At 53.6% G+C, this 20,792-nt stretch overlaps 6 protein-coding genes across 6 annotated transcripts; 2 read left to right on the top strand and 4 right to left on the bottom strand.

Moving 5' to 3' along the window:
* Nucleotides 1-1,099: 1,099 nt before the first annotated feature.
* GLOTRDRAFT_81232 (thiamine pyrophosphokinase) lies at nt 1,100-2,239 on the bottom strand (the record flags this gene model as incomplete). The annotated part of the gene is made up of 6 exons (XM_007871875.1): nt 1,100-1,218; nt 1,342-1,453; nt 1,520-1,666; nt 1,753-1,848; nt 1,903-1,975; nt 2,052-2,239. The coding sequence occupies 6 exons, from the start codon at nt 2,237-2,239 to the stop codon at nt 1,100-1,102; spliced, it is 735 nt and encodes a 244-aa protein (XP_007870066.1).
* A 135-nt stretch (nt 2,240-2,374) lies between these two features.
* On the top strand, nt 2,375-3,485 carry GLOTRDRAFT_140996 (uncharacterized protein; the record flags this gene model as incomplete). Its single annotated transcript, XM_007871874.1, has 3 exons — nt 2,375-3,024; nt 3,080-3,234; nt 3,299-3,485. The coding sequence occupies 3 exons, from the start codon at nt 2,375-2,377 to the stop codon at nt 3,352-3,354; spliced, it is 861 nt and encodes a 286-aa protein (XP_007870065.1). The 3' UTR covers nt 3,355-3,485.
* Nucleotides 3,486-5,073: 1,588 nt separating this feature from the next.
* GLOTRDRAFT_132993 (uncharacterized protein) lies at nt 5,074-6,511 on the bottom strand (the record flags this gene model as incomplete). The annotated part of the gene is made up of 2 exons (XM_007871873.1): nt 5,074-6,009; nt 6,068-6,511. 2 exons carry the CDS (start codon nt 6,509-6,511, stop codon nt 5,074-5,076), a joined length of 1,380 nt encoding a protein of 459 aa, XP_007870064.1.
* Nucleotides 6,512-10,751: 4,240 nt separating this feature from the next.
* On the bottom strand, nt 10,752-11,294 carry GLOTRDRAFT_132992 (uncharacterized protein; the record flags this gene model as incomplete). The annotated part of the gene is made up of 1 exon (XM_007871872.1): nt 10,752-11,294. One exon carries the CDS (start codon nt 11,292-11,294, stop codon nt 10,752-10,754), a length of 543 nt encoding a protein of 180 aa, XP_007870063.1.
* Nucleotides 11,295-12,039: 745 nt separating this feature from the next.
* On the top strand, nt 12,040-16,354 carry GLOTRDRAFT_81230 (Nrap protein; the record flags this gene model as incomplete). Its single annotated transcript, XM_007871871.1, has 12 exons — nt 12,040-12,079; nt 12,128-12,448; nt 12,557-12,877; nt 12,929-13,106; nt 13,150-13,632; nt 13,685-13,740; nt 13,793-13,894; nt 13,957-14,081; nt 14,130-15,741; nt 15,795-15,995; nt 16,052-16,189; nt 16,241-16,354. Exons 2-12 carry the CDS (start codon nt 12,425-12,427, stop codon nt 16,352-16,354), a joined length of 3,354 nt encoding a protein of 1,117 aa, XP_007870062.1. The 5' UTR covers nt 12,040-12,079; nt 12,128-12,424.
* A 170-nt stretch (nt 16,355-16,524) lies between these two features.
* Nucleotides 16,525-18,700, bottom strand: GLOTRDRAFT_48505 (cytochrome P450; the record flags this gene model as incomplete). Its single annotated transcript, XM_007871675.1, has 12 exons — nt 16,525-16,606; nt 16,662-16,805; nt 16,862-16,990; nt 17,056-17,137; nt 17,194-17,380; nt 17,432-17,445; nt 17,511-17,628; nt 17,702-17,802; nt 17,854-18,002; nt 18,052-18,240; nt 18,344-18,428; nt 18,496-18,700. 12 exons carry the CDS (start codon nt 18,698-18,700, stop codon nt 16,525-16,527), a joined length of 1,485 nt encoding a protein of 494 aa, XP_007869866.1.
* Between the last annotated feature and the right edge of the window lie 2,092 nt (nt 18,701-20,792).

Genomic DNA, 20,792 nt, shown 5'->3' with positions numbered 1-20,792 from the left:
CCGCCACTTCTGGGCGAATGGGATGAATTGGAAATGGAGGGCAGCGCGAAGCAGGCTGGACTGGCGCTGACTTTGGCTGAAAATCATTCAAAATGTCGGCCAGACGGCTTCTATACAAAGCCCGACAGGCGCTTCCAGACAAGAAAAAGGTCGGCCGCTTTCTGCGCCGTAGGAGTCCAGCTTCGCAAGATGACGAAGGAAACCCTGTCGCCTAGCGATGCTTTATAGCCGCGCAAAATCGGCGAGGTGACATGCATGCTCCGTGTATGGACGCGTGGGCTCAGTTAAGAAAGACTCGGATATGCGTACCGCGGGTTGTCCCTGTATAAATATCGCCCAGAAGACGGGTCACTCGTATTGTGGGTTTGGCAAGACTGTTAACTAGGGATGGATGACTACAAGTCTGACGACGTGCATCTGTATCATTGGATTGCACACGACAGCAGTCCTTTACGTATGTGTTCGCCAATAGCCTGGTCAGGCCACTGCCTCCAACCTGGCGGCCTGCCCGGGCCAGATCCCATACCATGGCGCATTGGATATTCCGACACTTCACGGGGACGGCGTATCACACTCTGGCTGCGCAGGCGCACGTCTCGATATCAGAGGCAGTCCCGCACCTGGAAAATGGTCCGAGCCTTCGTGACACACCTCAGTGCTTTGAATTGGCCGGCGCCGAGGCTCGGTCTACCGTTTTGTGACTTACAAACGATCCACATGATTTGGCCCATGCGCGGGCTTGCTCGCTTCCTCCGTTCGAACCCCGCGCTGTGATGCCAGGTAGCGGGTCTGAGTGGGGAGCGAAAGCAGGCCGATTTGAGGTAGGCGGCGCATCCTCGCGTCGACGGGGGGGTTGCGGGTCGCGTGCCTTGGGACGAACTCGGGTGACGGGTCTAATCACCAAATATTGGGATCATCGGGGACACCCGAGCAACGGATTCCGCATAACCACAGAATGCGAGTCGCCATACCAGACTATGCGCTACGAGTGAGGTCATCGCGTTGTGGCCTCCAGGCCACACAAATGCAGACAACGATCACACCAGCGGGTGATAATTCCCGAGTTTACTTTTGTACCTTGCTCCTTGATGAGACGACTTCAGCCCAGCTTCCGCAGCTCCGCGACCCACCAGATCGGCCTGCTCGTCCGCACCCACACGACATCCTCCTCGGGGACGAGGTGGTTCGACGTCGACACCAGGCCGTCGAAGGAAGATTCTTGCTCGGCTGTTCACGTCACGCATACACAATTCAGTGGTAAATCATGTTGTGTTGAGGCTCGAAGGGTGGAGGAAGGGGGAGGAAGGAGAAGGAGGGAGAGACGGCGAAGGAGAGACGTACTCAAGTTCCACTTTAATCCCTTCGTGGAAAGTATGGTCGAGTCGATCCCGACGGGGAGGAGCCCGCACGTCTGGCCCAGGACGACGTGGTTGATGTGAATGAAGTGCTCGCCCTGCAGCGACCGCCCAAGTCAAAATCAGTAAACGCTGACAGGGTACTGCATGAGGCGAGTACGCACCGCATCGAGCACCCAGCCCACATTATCGTCCGTCACGGCGAACACCTGCCTCCTCCTCGTTCGCAGCTTGTGCAGGAGGTGCAGGGTGTGCACTGTCTGGTCGAGCCGGCCCGAGAGCCCGCCGAGGAGGATGATGGCGTGCTGCTCCTACAGGTAAGCGTGAGATACGAGATGAGGCTAGTCAGCGGAATGGGGTGAGAGACGGTAAAGAGGGTAAGGGTGGGGGGATGTACCTCGCTGCCGGAGGACTGTTCGAGCGCTTCGATGCTGGATATGCATTTCATGAGGTCGGTGGAGTATTGGTCTTCGTCTTCGACGACGGACACGCCCTATCAGTGAAGGTTATGCATTGCCTTGGTGCGGCACTAGTAGGCCACGCTCACCTGGGATTCATAATACTCCCTGACTTCACTCCGTATAGAATCCAAGTCGCCCTTGATAAGGTCCGGGAGGTATCTGAAGTCCCGTTAGCCCCTCCCCTCTTTGCCACTTATGTTACATCACTAACGTCCGCTTATCCATCCCCTCGGACCCCAGCAAATCAAACAACCGGTTTGCGCCGCCGTCCGCACAGCACCTCCAACTTGCCGCCGCCCACACGCGCGACAGCAGGGAGGACGAGAAGGGCTGGTTCAGAATTATGAGCGCGTATTTCCCTTGAGCATGTGCTGTATCTTTTTCTGAGACTGGGGTCAGGAAGGGGAGGTGCCAGTGGGACATGGCGAGCTTCAGCGCAGGAGGTGGCGATCGACTCGTCCGAAGAAGCATCGGAGGAAGGCGCACGTGGACGCCACGCGAGACTTGATCGGGCGGAAGAAGTCCTCACTCTCAAGTCCCCTCCTCTCTAACCTCACGATGCCCCGCCGCGCCCCCTCCTCGAGCGACTCCGAGTCGGACAATGACGCACCCGAGTCGCTCACCCTCTCGCAATCCAAGAAGGCCGCGCAGACTCGCGCGCAGGACGTCGAGCGGTTCCGCGCGGCGGAGCAGTGCAGGCGGAAGGACAAGAACAGGGAGCGGGAGCGGAGGATGAAGGAGAGGGCGGGGACGGGGGTTTCTGTCGCACTAGAAGAAGAGGGGGAAGGGATTGAGGAGGAGGAGGATGGAGAGCAGGGAGAGAGGGCGGACCTCGAGGCGAGGATGCAGCGCGCGATGGAGGAAGCCGCTGGCGAGTCCGGCTCCGACCTCGAGGAGGCGGCGGACGAGTTTATGGAAGGCGTCGCCGAGGACGAAGACGAACACTCGATGTCCGACAGCGAAGAACACGACTCTGGCTCTGAATCTGAAGCTGACGGCGGCTCTGGCGTGCCCAAAGGTGAAGATGAAACCGCCGAGCCCCCCGCGAACCGAAATTACCTCCCCGACCACCTCTTCGCCGCCGCCTTCTCCCAGTCCGCATCCGCATCCGCATCCCGGCCCAAAGCCTCAAAAACGAAAACCCAAGCGCGCAACACCCAGCCCAAGCGGCGCAAGACTGCAAACAAAGCAAAGGACACCGTCATCGGGTACGTCCCTCAATCCTCCTACCGCCAGCCGTGCTGAATCCTGTGTGGTATATAGGTCCCGCGCAGTCCGCGTGCTCCCCAAGCCCTCGCAGCAGGCACTCCTCGGCGCATCACACACCGTACCGTCGAAGAAGGTCCAGAAGTTCGTCGACCGCAGTCTGAACCTCAAGGGCCGCAACCCGAGCAAGAAAGGATGGCAGCGCAAACCCGGTGCGTCTCTGTTGAATCATTGAACTCTAGAGAGCGCTGACGCGTGTGTGCGTGGGTCGTGCAGCGAACATAGGCGTACTGAAGCGAACCGGGCCTGCACCCAGTTTCGCCCGGCAATGATCTCTTCATTTACTGTACCGCATATACCTACACCGGCCGGGAATGTCCAAGTAGGCACGGAACCAAAAAATCTGTATACTGTACCTCGGATGACTTTTCCCTTACCAAAGATGACTGAGGGTGATGCGGACGTTACAGCCACCTAGGATCGACGTATGTCACCCCTGGAAGGACGCATGCATAACCCACAGAAATATGGTCGTAAGTATGGGGTGGACGTCAAAACCGCACGCTGAGAGGGGCTCTGGCTTTTCCTACTCCCTCCTCACATAGATTAAGTGTAGCCTTGACTTTGAGCATTGTCAGACCACCTGGCCCAGGTGACCCCTTATACTTGTCCGTGAGGCCTGCGTGAGGGTCGGCAACGCCTGCCAATTTAAAACTCCGCGTCACGCTTCAGCCACTTCAGCTCAATGGCAGGCAAATCGTATGGTGCAAGTTTCTCCACGAGTACTCACTCTAAAATCGCGGATAAATCATGAAATAATCTCTTATGTAGTTTAGAACATGGTCTCTGGCCCACTTTTTGAATTAGGGCCCATGTGAATACGAAACACATGAACTGTGGTCTCTGGAGTGCCAGAAATGACAGTTACAATATGATGAACAGATAAAATAGAAAATCGGGGCCAGAGAACGTGTTTCCATACCATCGAAACAATTTATTCCATTTATTCCGGGATTTAAGGAGTGGTACCGAGCGAGAAAAATGCACCTGACGCCACACAGGCCAGAAATGCTTTCCCGGGATTTGCCGACACGCGTTGAAATGGACGCGTGTATGACGCGTCTTGATAGAACGTGTTACTTCTAACAGCTCGCGCTGCTATTCTGTGAGTCTCTCATGGTTCGGAACTGATTCTCTTGATGGGCAGGCATAGTAAAGGCTTCTCTGCTGCCCAGAAGGCACATCAAGTCAGCAAGAAAGCAGACAAAATTAATGCACTAATAGAGGTAGTCAAAAGATATTCAGAAGGTTATCCTGCTAATGCTATGGCAGCTTCAACAGATCGTATAGAACCAGGGGATGATCAATGAGGACTCAGGTGAAGAGGAATTCTGATTCATGACTAGAATATTGCGCATTTTAGTGGTAAATAAATTATTTTTATTGTATATATTGCATCAGTACTACTGTAGATATTTTACTAGCAGTGTAAAGCATTGAAGTTTGGCTTTTTTGCACAGGAAACAGATCATAAAGTCGAAGCTCAGACTGAGGAGAACGGCTTGTGGCCCGAATTGATGCGCGTGTGTTGAAGACGTCGGCGACCACGAAAATAAGTCCAGATCATCCAGATAATCTAGCTGATAGTCCGGTGAGAAGAGACACTGCGAGGCAGGCTCGTCTAGTCAGGGTCTGACTAGCGCTGAAACGATCGTCTAGTCAGTGGAGGGGCTCTACGCGAGTATTATCCGGTCTTTCAGATCAATTCACCACGTGGGTAGTACAGCTTGCCATGAGGCTCACAAACTGCAATAGTCGATGGTGTATCTAAGATTGGTTAGCTGTAACTAGCTCGACTTGTGGACACAATAACTAGCTCTGGCTACATCTGATAATCTGTACTATGTGTTCCTTGACTAGCTGTGAGTATCTTTACTTTCTACGAGTAGTCATCTCTCCTCTTCCTCATGTATTCAGTTGCTGGATAGGGTATAATCTTATTCTATATTAAAATTGTAATCGTAATTACATAATAAACGCGCTCTATTCTCCTACGGGCGAGGTGGGGCGCGTCCCATGAGTTTCTCGAAGATGGTAGCATGCTTACTGATAAAAAGACGAACATTACATCCCGGACATTCCGCGTCTGCCGGAAGATCCTGAGGGAAAAGACATTGACAATCGGGACATGCAGGGTGGACTTGAAACCTATCCTCGAGTTCGAGATCCCTGACCACTGTCTTATAGCTGACAGGCATCCGATCATCCTCAGAAAGGACCCCCAGACCCAGGAAGATAGCACGGGTCGTGAAGAGGATGATACCGCATGCACGGAATGTCACATGATGGACGGTCTGCAGATATATGACGAGGAGGACTGCATGGACATACCACCTCTTGTTTGATAGACTATATGTGTCTGCCGCAGGCAACATAGGCTCCAGAGGCTTGATGTCAATCAGCGCCAGAGCGGCCGGAGGTACGGCAGTGCGAGGAGCACCACTCTCGTCGCTATCGTCGCCAGAGTCTAGTGTGGTCGCAAGGTCCCCTTGAAGAGCATCACCATCATCAGGGTCGTCGTAGAGTCCGAGCGGAGGGTCATTTGCTGCAGCTGCAGCCTTCTCGGCCAAAGAAAGCACCTCAGTAACGATGCGAGGTTGGCGGGGACATGTTGAACGGCGCAGGGCTGGCAGGCAACCCTCAGGAGCCGAGGAAGCGCCTATGATATTCACGGTCAGTGTATTCGAGGCAGGATTATCTGGCACAGCCTCGGGTGCTGCATGTTTGGGTGAAACTGATGCATCAGGGGAAGACTGGAGGTCACGAGTAAGAGCGGTACGCTCGTCAAACGAGACTGATACTGTTGGAGAACTTGGTAGTCGACGAGATAGGTCAGGACAGGCCGTAGTCGCGAGAGTGGGGGCTGCGAGTGATGGATCAGGGGCAATAAACATCGGGTTTTTTGTGATTGGTGCGCATATATGCTCCTGAACAGGGAATATGCATTCATCGAAGGTAGTAGGACTGGTATTGCCATGAACTCACCAGAGAGTTTGCGTGAGCATCCATATCCACGTCATTACCGGCGTCGACTGGTCCGAAGTCGGTCTCGAACGCGTCCCTCGAGTGATCCATAGGCATATAATCACCGGGAGCTGGTGGACTGTAATGTAGACCAGAGTTACGAGTTTGAGAGAAGAACTCTGCTGTCGTTACATTGGACATCAAGCTGGATGGAGACTCGCCGGGGACTGCGTCTGCTGTCGAGGATGCCTGAGGGTTTGCGCCGCCGCGACCACGACCCCTGACTTTAGACAAGAGAGATGCGACGAAGCCTTTACCGCGACCCCCAAGTGCCGCATGCGATGTTGCAGCGGCCTGCTCTCGTTCATGCTTGTTCTTGATCTGTCGGGGAACCAGCTTACCGCGGCATTCGGAGCAGTGACAGTGCCGCAAGTCGGGCTTAGAAGTTTTGTTGAAGCCTCGCATGTTTGCTCTCTAGATCCAGCAAGCAAGAAGATTAGGTGTACAGAATCAGAGTCTTCATCGGTGCTGAGATGCAGCGGCGTGCGGGTAGGAGGGAGAGGGCAAGTCGGGACTTAGAAGACTTTTGTATCACTTTCTGAACTCAGACGACAAGTTATATATTGGATTGATGTGAATACAGGAGGTATACACGATGCAGGCTAGTCAAGCAAGTTATTTGAAGCGGCTACCGCAGGTGATCAGTCCTAGGCAGATGTAGGCAGAGCTAGTCGTGCTTGAAGCTAAATGAGCTTGACGCGTACAGGACCCCTGAAAATACCGATGGAGGTTAGATACCAATTCCGTAAAAAAGTGAGGTCTGGAGGCCATATGTTAGATATGGTTGCGGTAAAATGTGGCGAAGCACCCAAGAGGCCGGATACTTCAGTCCCGGTAGAATTGAGGCTCGATATCCAAGGTCAGATACCATTGTGGTATATACCCGGCTTCTCCCCGCACTCAATCGCTCGCTTGTGCGGCCACAATTTGCCCCAATAAATATTTGAGCTGAGATTGCACTATTTTGGCAACATTGGGCCTATATATGGCATATTGTAGCGAATAATGCCTTATTTTGATCAAATTTGGCTAAGAAAAACCCTTGTAACCGGATCAAAATTCGGAGCTTGTATATCTGGGTCCCGGTAAATCTCGAGCCACACGGCTAGGTTAGTATCTCGACCCGGTAAAAACAGCCAAATTAGGCGAAATTCGGTCCCGGTAAAAATGAAGGAAATCAGGTTCTCTGGTATCTAACCTCCATTGGTACTTTCAGGGGTCCTACGCGTACGCGACTAGCTCACGTGATCAACCCTAATCCTAAAGCGACTACCTAAGGTAGCCGAGGCGTCCGTCTACATCTGAATTATGTCGCAAGGTCAGCCCTAGTCAGCGCTGGTCGCAACGTGACTATCTAGGTCTGCCGCGCAGTGAGAGAATGTGCAAGTGGACGACAACTCGCCTCCATATTCGCGCGCGACACGATCAGGTGCCGGAGCTGCAGCAAGCTGAGGATGATACTGATGGCACTCGTTAGTGTGGATATATAAATCACGATCTGAGCCGCGCAACGACGGCCGCCGGATCCGACGTCCACGCTCGGATAGCCAAGAATGACATGTCCACAGTCAACATCACAGGACTCTGTTCAGGTCATGTTACGACTCTATCATATGCGCAATGAACAACAAGAAGACGAACCATCAGTAACATGTTACTCCACTCTTGCTGCAGTTGTCCTTTGAATATGTTGAAGGAACCGAGGTCCGCCTGATGGTCGACACAGGCCTTTTACAAGATACGCAAGTACTTCTCCGGCGTGTGGAAGAGGGCGAGGGATGTCAATCGGAAAAATCTTGAACGTCGCACCTCCCCACCATGTACATAGACGCTCTGGCCTGCATTCAAGCGTGCTCCTGGTTGACCGTAGTAATTCTTGAACCTCGCATGCACTATTGGAGGATCGAATTTATGCACTTGATTACCCCAGCTTAGAAATAGATTTACCAAAGGAGTGCATGAGTCTTCCTATACTCGACAAGAACTCTGGTTAATAGGTCATTGACATTACGACACATCACGACTTTGACATACCATTAACACATGCCGCATAGCCATTGACTTCCCTCACGTCTGGTAGTATGTCGATTTCTAAGTCAACGTTCTCGTACCATACGAATGTTCCAAGTAGCCCGCTCACCCGCGACATGTTCAACTATGTCTAATATCTTGCGCGTCTCTTCGTTGCTGAAGGGGGCTGTTCTCGTCACACTTGTCATTGTATCTGTGAAAATGGATGCAGTCCATCACTAGTACTCACGATGATGCCAACTGGCGTACCTATTGAGGCATGGACGAGAATGCCAGTGAGCTCTTTCACATATTCAGGAGGAACAATCCGGGGCTCCGGGAAATATTCGCAATGTCTCCTAGAAAATGGTACATAAACTATAACTGTATCAACGGTGTCAGTGCGTGGATGAGGTCAAGAAACTGAGCAACAAACCTGAAGAGAAATGGAGTATTCACCAGAATTGTGCTTCTAACTCGACACCTGTGCGATGATGCTGTCATGGTTAGTGTGCAATAATGTAAACTGAAGACACTTACGGATATGGCTTTCAGATGTCGCGCCTTGAACGGCATCCAGCATGTCTGCTGCATCATATTTTTCCAGCCATAACAAGGACCTGCTGGGAACATCGACGAAGTAATATTTCCACGACCGAGAGAAAGATTGTTCCAGTACTAGCTCACTATCTGGAGGTCGGACAAAGTCATTTTCCTCACAGAGAGAATCAACTGCGGCTATGCATCCGTTTATACTTGACAGAACTTCGGGCTCTTACAAGTTCGCTTCGGTGAATATTTTCTATGTTGTTGTAAGTCATGGGCTAAACGGTAAGCGCGAGAGGTCCGGTACCTTGTCAGCATGGAAGAAATACAAGGCCCCCTCCGGATGTATGTATGCTTTCCAGCTCTCGGGGACAGCACCTTTGGATGATCTGTAGCAGGCTTGGTCAGCCCTGACGAAGACGTTACAAGGAAGTCCAACCGACAGCATGGACTGCCCACTGCTGGGTGGGATTGTATACTGATAATCTCTGCCTCTCCGAGGTCTGACGAGATTTAGTCAGAGAGCTCTTCAGAGGGACGGTATTTTCACACATTTTGCCACGGTTGTATCTCGCATACGTTAAGCTGGAGGCCGTCATAGGTTTGACCATGACGCGACGGCGGGGATCACACCTGCGGAATAAAACATCATCGGGTTATAAAAGGTGTTTGGGCAGAAGTACCCTGCTCAACGTACCCTTCGAGAGGATTTGCTAGTAATGACCTCAAGAGTCCCGGTTCCTCCGCGCTCTCATGAATCGTGGGGCCTGAACGGCTGGCGTCGCCGGAGATGGTGCGTCACTAGAGCTCACGAATAAAGAAGAGACCCCGGGCACAGAGCTGCAGGACGCAGACCCTTTCGAGGTCCCAACAGAATGGGTTGGCAATGAGGGTAGTGCGACATGATGGTGTGGTGAATCTGTGGTACCACACGCGGATGCTAAGAAAAAGGATTTCTTAGCGCACAAAACGGCCTACCTGGACTATGACCATCCGAGCTGGTCAAGGTTGGGTGCTTTGGGCCCCCGTTTGGGAGCCACTATATAACCAGATGGAGGAGCCATGCCGAGGAATCCAGGAATAGGTGACAGTTAGCATGAAATGTATGAGCGTGTCCTCTCTCACAGTTCTGGCACGCGAAGGGAGCAAGTTGTATTGCGACGATATTTGGGACAAGAATAGGGAACCACGAACACGTTTCGTACCGATGTGGGACGAACGCTCTCCATTGTGATGGACCGCGTGTGTAGATTTGGAGCGGGGGGAGGGGGGCCAATGTACATCCCGGCGTCTATGAGCTCGAATGAACTATCGTGGCACAAATGACGTTCACGGAAATGCGACAGCAAACACAAGGGTCGTAGGTGGGCAATACCCGCACATGTGCGGACTTCAGTATGAATGAATAAACGAGATGCCTGAGATGTCCGGTGTAGGGGCGTACCTGCAGTGATTGTCCCGGCTCCCTGATTTTCAAACTCGAATTAAAACAGATTTCGTACCATTTGGCATCCTTTCAACAGTATAAAGCCCTGGCGGGTGCATTTGAGGCACATTATTTGATGACTTTTCGGGATGCCCCCCCGGCGCCGCCCCTGCCCCACATCTCAAAGTGGGCGGGGCAGACCGGTCGCAAGCCTAAAGGGGGGTAAGCACAGGCAGCAGCTGAACACGTACGTCCTCTCAGGGCATCTTCCATATTTATGCAGCAGAGACTTCGGAATATAGTGGTCAGACAATAACGATCTGGCATACGCGTCGCCGCGCACTTGTCTTCGAGGCGCTCGGTACAAGCTCAAGCAGTACCCTAGATGCAAGAAAGAACTGGAACGCAGGCCCCATGATCAGAGCATCCTGCAAGCTCATCACGCTTCGTGGTGGGGACATTTTTCTCCATACGCCAGGGCACGCTCCACTTCCTCAACCCCTCTGAGGAGGTCGTCCAATCCATGCGACTCGGGCGTGATCCACTTCCGCATAGCCAGCACATGTCTTACTTTCCAGGGCAGGCGGTTGAAGAGCGTCGGCCGGAAGTCCTATGCACAGGGCGGCTCGATCCGGGGATTGGCCCAGTACTCCATGTCTTTTTTCATCTTCCTGACGCCAGAGCGAGTGTAGCGGACCGCTTCGTAGCGGCGGTTTGCCTCGCGAGCACGCGCGCGTCCACAAACGTTTTGTACATGGCAACGTCCAGGCCAGGGAATGACCAGTCCTCAACCTCCTGGTCAATGTCGCTGACGTTCATGTAGTACCATTCAGCAGCGTTGCCATCCAGAAAACGGGACACATAGAGGACCTGCTGCCGGTCTGATTCTCCGCTGGCGATGCCGAGCACGTGGTATTCGTCGAGCAGCTCGTGCAGCCACTTCGCTATGTCGACAACGTCGCGCGTCCGCCCAGAGAAGCGCCGCCGCTCGAGGCGGGTAAGATCTGCTATAATATCCGACGGTGGCGAGGGGAGCGCCCGGCTACGCCGATCGTGGATAATAGCGCGTAGCCGCTTGACGGTTCTTTCTGTGTAACGCTCGAAGGGACTCGAATTCCGGCCGGTGTTGTTTGGGTCGGGGCTACCAGGAAAGGCACCGCCGTTGGGTCGTCCTGCAGCTTGGGGAGCATCCCGGGACCGGGACATGGATGGCTTACTGCCGCGGGATGGAAGTACCGCGTGAAGATCCTCCACTACAACTGTCTGGTGGAGCGTGGTTGTCACTGGCGCGGTTTAACTGCCTATCGAGCTGATACAAGCCAGAACTCGGTTGCGTGTTCATCTGCTCGTCAGCATGCGCTCGCCTGTCCACGGGTGTCTGCGTTTGCGAGGGCTGCGACACGTCGGCGAGCATCAGCCAATGGGCAGGCATCCCGTACCCCCTTGAAGCCCATACGGGCAGTGGTTGCCAGCAGAAGACCATGAACGTGGTGCTGTCATAGCGGAACAACAGAGTTAATGAGCGATTTTGTGGCAGAGACGAAACGAGTCTTCACGCGTCAGAAACGGCCAACCCTAGTTGCTCGTCTACTAAAGTATAGTTTAGGAGGCGCAGTATCAAGCCTAGCCAACCCCCCTCCTACCATTTTGACACGCAGTAAGCACTGCAAAAAACGAAGCATTACAAGTTGATTAATGTATAGTCAAGCAAACACGGACAGAAATAAGATCGTTTCGTGTTCAGACTATTAGACGTGTAAGGCAGCCACAAACGCGAGGACCAATAAATTGAATAAACGCCATAGAGGGTATTTCCGCAATCCACGTGACCCAGTGGATTTCGATCACATATTGCGCCGAACTTTTTGTGCAAGTCCCGCAACTCCTCTGCTCAACGTCGCAACTCTGGCCCTTCAACATTTCGGCGTACCACTATGGCTCTGAATCTGAAACGAAAAAGGGCGCAGGCTGAGATCTCGACCCGAGGAAAGGTGAGTTTTGAGTGACTTTCAGTGTATCACTTACTGACTGAATGCCAGAGACGACAAATCGAAGCTGAGCCGGAGTCCGGCCTTGATGATGACCATCTTTTGGAGGGGGACGAGGAGGCCGAGGAATTTGGTGGAATAGGAAGCGAGGATGATGATGCAGAGAACGGACGGGAGCTTAGAAATGACGAGGACGAGGACGATGAGGAAGAGGATGAGGAAGACCAGGCGGCAGGCGTGAACGAAGCTGGGGCACCCAGCAGCTCGTCAGAACATAAGAAAGGAGGAAAGCCAGTAAAAATCACAGGCAGCGAACTGAGAAACGCCCAAGAAGCGCGGAATCTGTTCATGTCGAGTAGCTTCAAGCTGCAGGTACGTCCACTCGCGTCTCAGGGCAAGCTTTGGTCTTATTGCAAGGCCTCAGGTCCTTGGGACTCCCACATATTAAATAGTCAATCTAAATCTTTTCAATGCCTATAGATCGACGCACTCCTGCCAAACGTCCGACCAAAATCATCCCGCATACCCCCTCTCGACCGCTTTCTCTTCGCCCTCCACTCCGTGCTCACATCCCTCTCCTCACGAGAAGCGCAACATCCTCTCGAAGCTGCTCACAAATTACAAGACAAGAGTATATCAGTGCCCTACCCTGACCCCCGACCGACGAAGGAGACGAATTGGAAGGTTGGCTTCGAAAAGCCGTACGATGTGAATGTGGTCGGCAGCTGGGCGAACAAGTGTAGCGTGAAAGGTCAGGATGGGACGAAGTTCCGTGTTGACTTGGCTGTGGAGATGCCTGCGGTATGTCGGCTTACTGAGTCTGCCAGGACTGTAATGCTTATGATCCTGTAGGCCCTTTTCCAAGAAAAGGATTACTTGAATGGCAGATTCTTCCACAAAAAAGCCTATTATCTGGCCTGTCTCGCAGACGCTGTAGTGGACAAGCAGAGCGGCCTGAATGCCACTGTAGAGTACCGCTCGGTATCTGGAGACCCTCGGCTGACCACACTCCTCGTGCGCTCGCCACAAGGTATGCCGTCCCCTATCCCTCTTTCTTTCCGGATCCGGCTGAGGCTCGGTATCAGACAAGTCCGAGACAGACTTCACCCCCCTGAACGCCGAAATACAGATTATCCCCACCCTGCCCAACCCCCCGCCCTTCCCTCTCCACCGCCTCTCCCCCACCCAATGCAACCTCCGTCTCTCCTCCGAGTCGCAGACCCCGACGCCCCTCTACAACACCGCCCTCCTCCTGTCCTGCACGCCCAAGGCGCACCTGCTCGCAGTGCACAAGCTCAAGGCGGACGTGCCCGCGTTCGCGGACGCGCTCACGCTGCTGCGCGTGTGGGCGAACCAGCGCGGGTACGGCGAGGGGAGCAGGCTGTGCGTGCGGGGGTTCGAGGGGCGCGGCGCGTGGTGGACGGGCGTGCTGGAGCTATTGGTGAGGGGCGAGGAGGGGGCGGGTGGGAAAGGGGGAGCTGCGGTGGGGAAGAGGAAGCCAGTTGGGAAAGGCTTGAGTTCGTACCAGATGTTCAGGGCTGCGCTCGATTTTCTGGGTGAGTGACTCGCCGGCGTTCGGGTCAGGAGGGGCTGACTGATTTGTGGTAGCCAAGCACGACTTCGAAGATGAAGCGGTTGTTGTGAAGACGAATGGAGGGCATCGAGTGAGTGTCAGCTTCCATGATTATAAGGGGCTGTTTGCTCATCGTAGACCAGTATCCAGCAGACGAATATAAATCATCTCATGATGCCGTATTCGTGGATTCCGTATCCTTGGTCAACCTGTTGGCAGGCGTCCCTTTGTCATCGTTGGACATGGTGGGATACCTCTACGTCTCTGCAAACAAGCATGTGCTCACTAAGTCTTCGGGTGTTCCCAGCTCAAGCATGATGCTCAACTGACGCTAGACATCCTGGGTAACTCCGCTGCCGTGAATGATGCATTCAATGAGACGTTCCTCAAGGATCAGCGCAGCGTTCCCAGCCGGTTCGATGCATTCATCAGGTACGAAGTTCCCTCCTTCCTGCCCGATGTCCTCTGACGTTATGGCAGTGTTGATATCGCTTCTGCCAAGCTCGATAACATCTCCAGCATCACAGTAGCCGACCAAGGCTTAAGGGTGACCGCTATCCTAAACTCTCTAGCATCGGTACTTCGTCGGGGGTTGGGTAACCGCGCGAAAGCTGTCGCCATCTTGCACCCTACCTCGACGCCCCGGTCCGTCTCCGAGAGCCATCCGTCCTCTCCTCACACCGTCTGCATAGGCATAATATACAACACGGAACACGCCTTCAGGCTCGTAGAGCACGGCCCCGCGGTAGACGATCCGGATACTAGCTTTGCTGCGTTCTGGGGCGACAAGGCCGAGCTCCGGCGGTTCAAGGACGGCAGCATCACGCAGAGTGTCGTCTGGGACGTGCAGAATTCGGACGAACGCGCGCGGATACCTGTCAGGATCGTGGAGTACTTGCTGGATCGGCACTTTAGTGTCTCGACGAAGGCGGTGAAGACATGGCAGGCTCGCTTCGACTCGATTTTGCGACTGCCGGAGTCGATTTCGTCTATGATTCAGCAACAGGGCGCCACTGGCGGTTTCAAGAATGCCTTGGCTGCCTTTGACGGGCTGCTGAGGGCCCTAAAGTCGTCGGAAGAATTACCGCTATCCATCCTCAATGTTCACCCAGTCTCGGAGTATCTGCGCTATACAAGCGTCTTCAGCCCTCTTCCCGTACCCCCCGAGCTCTCTTCCGTCTTGCCAAAATGCGCTCGTTACGTACCCGTCTTCGAGGTGATACTGGAATTCGAAAAGTCAGGCCGGTGGCCCGACGACCTGCGCGCGATACAGAAGATCAAGCTCGCGTTCTTCGAGCGCATCGCCGCGGCGCTCATGAACCACGGCGGGTTCCGCCGAGCCGTCGTCGTGCTGGGTGACGGAGTCTGCACGTCTGAAATCCAGGACCAGGCGAGGCTGGAGATCGTGACCGACCAGGGCTGGGTGTTCTCCGCGCGAATATGGCACGACAGGGAGGCGATTTTGCTGGATAGGATTATCAATGACAAGTCTCATATATCAAAGGCAGTGAGGAAGACGGCTGAGGGTCAGTCTAAGGACAGACAGCTGGCGTTGGAGGCCCGCGAGGTTTACCTTCGGCGCTTTATCCATGCGCCCAAGCACCATCGAGCCATTGCTAATATGTCTCACCGGTTCTCAGCTTATGCTGGGACTGCGAGGCTGGTGAAGCGATGGCTGTCGTCGCATTGGCTGCTGCATGGGCATATCAGCGAAGAAGTCGTGGAGATAATTTGCGCGAGCGTCTTCCTCGGCGGTCGGCAATACGGCGACGGGCCTTCGGTGCCAGGTAGCAAAGAACGGGGATTCGCACGAGTGGTCGAGTTCTTGAAGGACTGGAAGATCGAAGAAGGTCTTTTTGTCCCTCTGTACGCCGCCGGTGCTGGTGAACAAGCCAGCCCAGAGGAGGGTGCCAATCATATCGGCGTGCTCGACAAGACTGGTGCCTGGAGTGTAAGGACGGAGGAAGACCCAGAAGGGCGAATGTGGACCTCGCATGGCCCTGATAGCGTGGTGGCTCTGAGAGTCAAGGCTCTTGCCAAGGCTACGTGGAATCTCCTGCAGAGTATGGAGTCTCGGAGATTAGACGTCAAAGTCGGTATTTTCCGCGTTCTCTCAGATTCTACTCCCATGTTTACCCCCTTTAGACTCTGTTCCTACATCCGACGGATGACTACGATTTTCTGGTGAAGCTCGACGCCAGTGTCTTGCCGAGATACCATCAGAATATCTCAGCTGATCCAAAGACCTGGAGCAGGGGCTCTGGGTATGCCAATCTGCAGCCGAGAGACGAGGAACCATCTCGGCCTGGAAGGGATCCAGCCCAGTTACTCTTTGATGACCTTCAGGTTTGTCTCCGGCTTACACCGTGCAGCAGATTGTTCACATTGTTACCTCCGTGTAGAGAGTATATCAGGATTCTTTCAAGGTGTTCTACGACTGCTACGGGGGGAACACCTTCGGTGCAGTCTGGGATCCATCTGTCAAGAAACGGAGACCCTTCAGGGTGATGGGCGGTTTCTCAAGTATTCCTGTCAAGAAGGTCCGTGATCTGTCTACACTCGCATCTCACGAGATACTCATGTCTACATAGGAGGAGAAGTCCAAGGAAAAGGGCACGGTTACCCTGAACGAGTCCGCTATTTTGAGTGAAATCACAAGAATAGGCGCCGGTCTGGTCAATGATGTAGTCGTGCAATCTTCATGATTCCCCTGGGGGCAGCCGCAGCTTTGCCTCAGCTTTGAGGGCGCATACCCTAGCAGCATGATGCAAGACATGCTCAAGACTCTATTAGTGTGGCATAATAGTTATACAACTACGGAAACAGAAGTAGAATGGGGCTACAATATCACGAAGGGGTATAATGCAAGAAATCATTACAGAAACGCTGTCTCCGCTATCACTCGTCTGAACGCTTCAGAACGCGGTTTAATGGAGCATTTGAAAGGGAGAGGGGCGCTGGACTCGATTGTAAGCTTGAAGGGACCAGTGCAGACTGCGATGGGGCGCTCACCAGATGGCGCCTGTTGTGAATTCGGGCTTGACCGGGATGGGTTTGCCATGCTCGTCGAGGCAGGGAGTCATTCTGAAGCAGGCCAGGATAGATGCCACCGACATCCAGAGCATGGCATCTGCCATATGTCGACCAGCGCATATGCTGTATATTTCATGTCAGTCACCGATCAGTCACTATTAATGTCGGGGGCGTCGTACCGTCTTCCGTATCCGAAAGCTGACAGTGGCTCAGGAGTGGAATTGAATCCCTTCCCGTCCTCCGTCAGGTACCGCTCGGGCTTGAACTTCATTGGCTCTGGGTACACTTCCGGGTCGTGTAAAATAGCCCTGGAGAACGAATCAGTCATGATAATACTGACAAAATCCTATTGGAGGCCAGACATGAGTCATACCATGTGTTACCGAACACTGCTGTGCCTGCCGGAATGAAGTAGCCGTTGTAAACGTCGTCTTCCGTCGTCATGTGTGGCATGCCTGTAGACGTTATGTCAGGTATACTCAGCGCCGGACACTTATTCGCTTCCGCTCACCTGAAGGTGTTACGGGATACCATCGCATCACTTCACGCAGGATCGCGTCAATGTAGGGTAGCTGCGGCCTATCGGTGAATTCGGGAAGCCGCGAGCCTATGACTGCGTCTAATTCGCGCTGTGCCTTCTCCTGGATCTCGGGGAACAGAGTCATAGCCAGGATGAAGGAGGTCAGCGATGCTACCATCTGTTGGACAATTAAAATCGTTGTACGGAGGGTGCACCGTGTGAGACTTACACTCTCTGCAGCGGCTGGAAATAACGCGGAGTCCTGTCAGCTCCACATAACAATGGCACTGCCAACAGAATGCACACACCAGCGTATGCCATGCCGGCGCACTGCTTGACCAGAGTCATCTGCTCGTCAATGTCACCCTTTTGATCAATGTTGTTGAGAGCGGATGTGACAAAACACGGCTGCGCGGGTCCGCGAGTCTGGAAACACAAAGGAAACTGAATACCCAGTTGCGCATGTTCGATAGCCTTCACTCACATTGGCGGCTAGAACAGCTTCGAAGGGCGCATCACGCATCTCATAGAGCGTCTTTTTCCACTGCGCTGCTTTTCGCTTGAAGCCCGCACCGGGCATCCACGCGGGGACGTACTTTACTGAAACAAAATCAGCTCTCGGTCGGGAAAGAACACGCAGAGACAACTCACAGATGGGAAGCAGGTCCACCAAGAATGCGCCCGGAGCCGCTGCCTGGCCGAGGGCCATCAAGGCCTCCTCGGCAATTGCTACATAGCGGTCATTCTTCGGCGCGATGTCGATGCCGTAGATGAGCTTCATGATCGTACTTGCGGCGTTACTACCCAGACCTATGTCAGGATAGATTCAAAACCTTATGTGCAACTTACTGCCGCAGATGCTCATCGAGGTCGTCTGGGGAGTCTAGGAGTCGTCGGAGCAACATATGGGTCTGAGTGGCCATTATCGGCCAGTATGCGCGGGTTGAGGAGGGCTTGAATTGGCTCTCAAACATTCTGCGATGCTTCCGCCATGTTTCACCGTAGCGCATCATACCGAAGGTCCAACCCCAGCCCATTCTAGCGTAACATTACAGGTTAGAGCTTTGCTCGTGATCCTGCTGGAGACACTTACAGATCGTTAATCATGTGCAGAGGAGTGCGGTCAGAGTAGTTCTGCCACCGCTTCTCGAATAGGTCGTCTGCGACTTTGGAGGAGTTGATAAAAATCATGTCCCGTCCCAGAACGTTAATATAAACGAGTTCGCCTGTAGAATATTCGCGCTCAGTATATGGTCGTGGCGATAGAAGGGGGGGGGAGGGGGGGATTCTTACCATATTTCTGCGACCATTTGTAGTAAGTCTCGGTAGCGTGCTCAATGTCAAAATCTTTGAGGTTTCCAATGACCGGAAGAGGCTCTGGGCCAGGTGGGTAGGGCAGACCGAGCCGGCGCGCACGCAGTTTACGCCACCGTCTGACCCATGCTAGGGCGATAAGTAAAACACAAGCGAACGTGAAAGATGCTACGGAGACTGCCATGGCAAGGAGAGTGCGACGATTTCCGGGTTACAGAAAACATGCCAAGGCGTTGCCCAAAGCATTTTATATTCCAAGGACACGGTCTGAACATAAGTTTATCGCATCAGGCAGCACCCCGGATCTGAAACCCGCTCCACGCCAACGAGCGTAACGTTATTGTTAGAGAAACGAGCGCGCCATCTTCGTAAATTCAACCTTGGGAGGCTATACCAAAGGTGCAGCGTAGGTTATTGTCCGCAAGCGAAGAAGGATCGGGACGCAATCCGAAACAAGTCATCGGGCAATCTGTCGTGTCATGGTACACGATATCGCCTCGCTATCGCAGCTCATCGTCTTCGAACCAATTCTTGTGACGGCTACTGCCTCTCTTGCACAATGGTGGGCTCGACGACGCTAGTAGCACTTGATTCTGACTTCTCTGCATTCTCATCTCACCGAACACGCTGTCACCTCGAGGAAGTAGGAAGCGTGCTTACGTCAGCGGCTATAGCCCAATTTGTACATGTTGTGGATCCGTGTGTATCTGCCACATTCCCGCTCGTTCGATGTCCGAGCGTAATTTGCAGCGTGGAAGACGACAGTGCTTACATAGACCCTAGCGTATGTGAGTATTGGTTTTATGGATGCTAGCGAACAACGTCCCCGCCTTCCTGTTGCGTAAACCCTGCTACCGGTATTCGAGCAAACTTCAAGCTACGCTCTCTGAGATCATGATTGGTTGCCCATCGCCCCCGCCGTCTGCACGGGATACACTGACAAGCATCATCGTTCTTCCACCCCGGGGACTGTAGTTGTGGCAGACATGCCACACGCCACAAGAACTTGCACTGCTCCTAAAGTTCAGGGGCTTCACATATATTGCCCGCCGTTGACATGTATCAGACCACGGTGATATAACAAAACATATGACCAAAGCAGGCCTACTAAGACCGGTCGTAGAATTCCGAGTGTGATTACCCCGACCGCCACTAGTCGTCGAAGCCGAAGAAGCCGTCGCTATGTACAAAGACAAAAAGGTCTCAGCTTCTCCGAAGACTGAGAGTATAATAGGAAAACCGTCTTCGAGGCTTCTTTCGATGACGCTCGCTGCTATACGATCGTAATCGCGCGTGCACATGGCCACGGGGAAGATGAGATCCACGCTAATATATACGGAGACTCGGAGGGCGATTCAGTCTTCAGATCCCAGGCGCTAGTCAATCTTCAGTCTTCACGGGTACAGTACTCACAAAGCTGCCGACACCTTGTCCGCCCGGACCGGACGTTGTGCCTGTCAACATTTTGATACATCGCGACCATCGGCACATGTCTGCGTGGCCTGGATGACGCGCTGTCTTACCGGAGCCACTACACTCTAGCTAGGACACCCATGTAGATGATCTGCGACATCGCTACCAAGAAGAGGAACGTCACCCGTCTGCTCCGCTGCGACTGCGTCACCGTCCCGACTGTCGCTGGCGCGTTCACGATGTCGGGGAGGACAACGGATCGTAGGGACCGCAGCTGCAGGTATGTCAGGCACGAGTCAAGTTTAAACGAATCGCGTGGGACGTACCATGAATAGAGCGATAGAGCAGAAAGAGTAGATGAACACAATGCTATATAGTGTCCTCCCCGCACCCAGCAGCCCCGCGAGCAGGGTCATGATAACGCTATGTCCAGATCCAGTCAGTACTGAGCCCGCGAATACTAGAATTAGCTGCTGCGCACCCCACGAACTTGTAGCCCCCGTAAGCGACAATATCTGTGACAGGACTCGAGCTCTGGATATTCAAAAAGTAGCACCCGAGCTTCACGAAGAGGAAATCGAGGAACAGGACAAGGATGGCTTTCCACGTGGACACGCCCAGAATACGCGGGTCGAAGCGGGACTGCAGACCCGCAGTGAACGCAGCGAGCAGGACATACGTGACCATCGCCATTACTGCTCGAGGTTGTCAACTAGGCTTGCGAGAATCCGGAAAGACAGAACATACTGGGTATGTACAAGTCAGGGCTGTTCACGTCCTCCCGTGGAGGTTGCCATTCGGTCGTGCCCTGCTCCGATCGCCGCACTTTTCTCGTCCAGGGCCCATGCCGCCACGGAAAGACG

The sequence above is a fragment of the Gloeophyllum trabeum genome (genome assembly GCF_000344685.1).
Source record: "Gloeophyllum trabeum ATCC 11539 unplaced genomic scaffold GLOTRscaffold_00015, whole genome shotgun sequence".
Classification (NCBI taxonomy): Eukaryota; Fungi; Basidiomycota; class Agaricomycetes; order Gloeophyllales; family Gloeophyllaceae; genus Gloeophyllum; species Gloeophyllum trabeum.
This window is presented reverse-complemented; position numbering and strand designations above follow the sequence as displayed.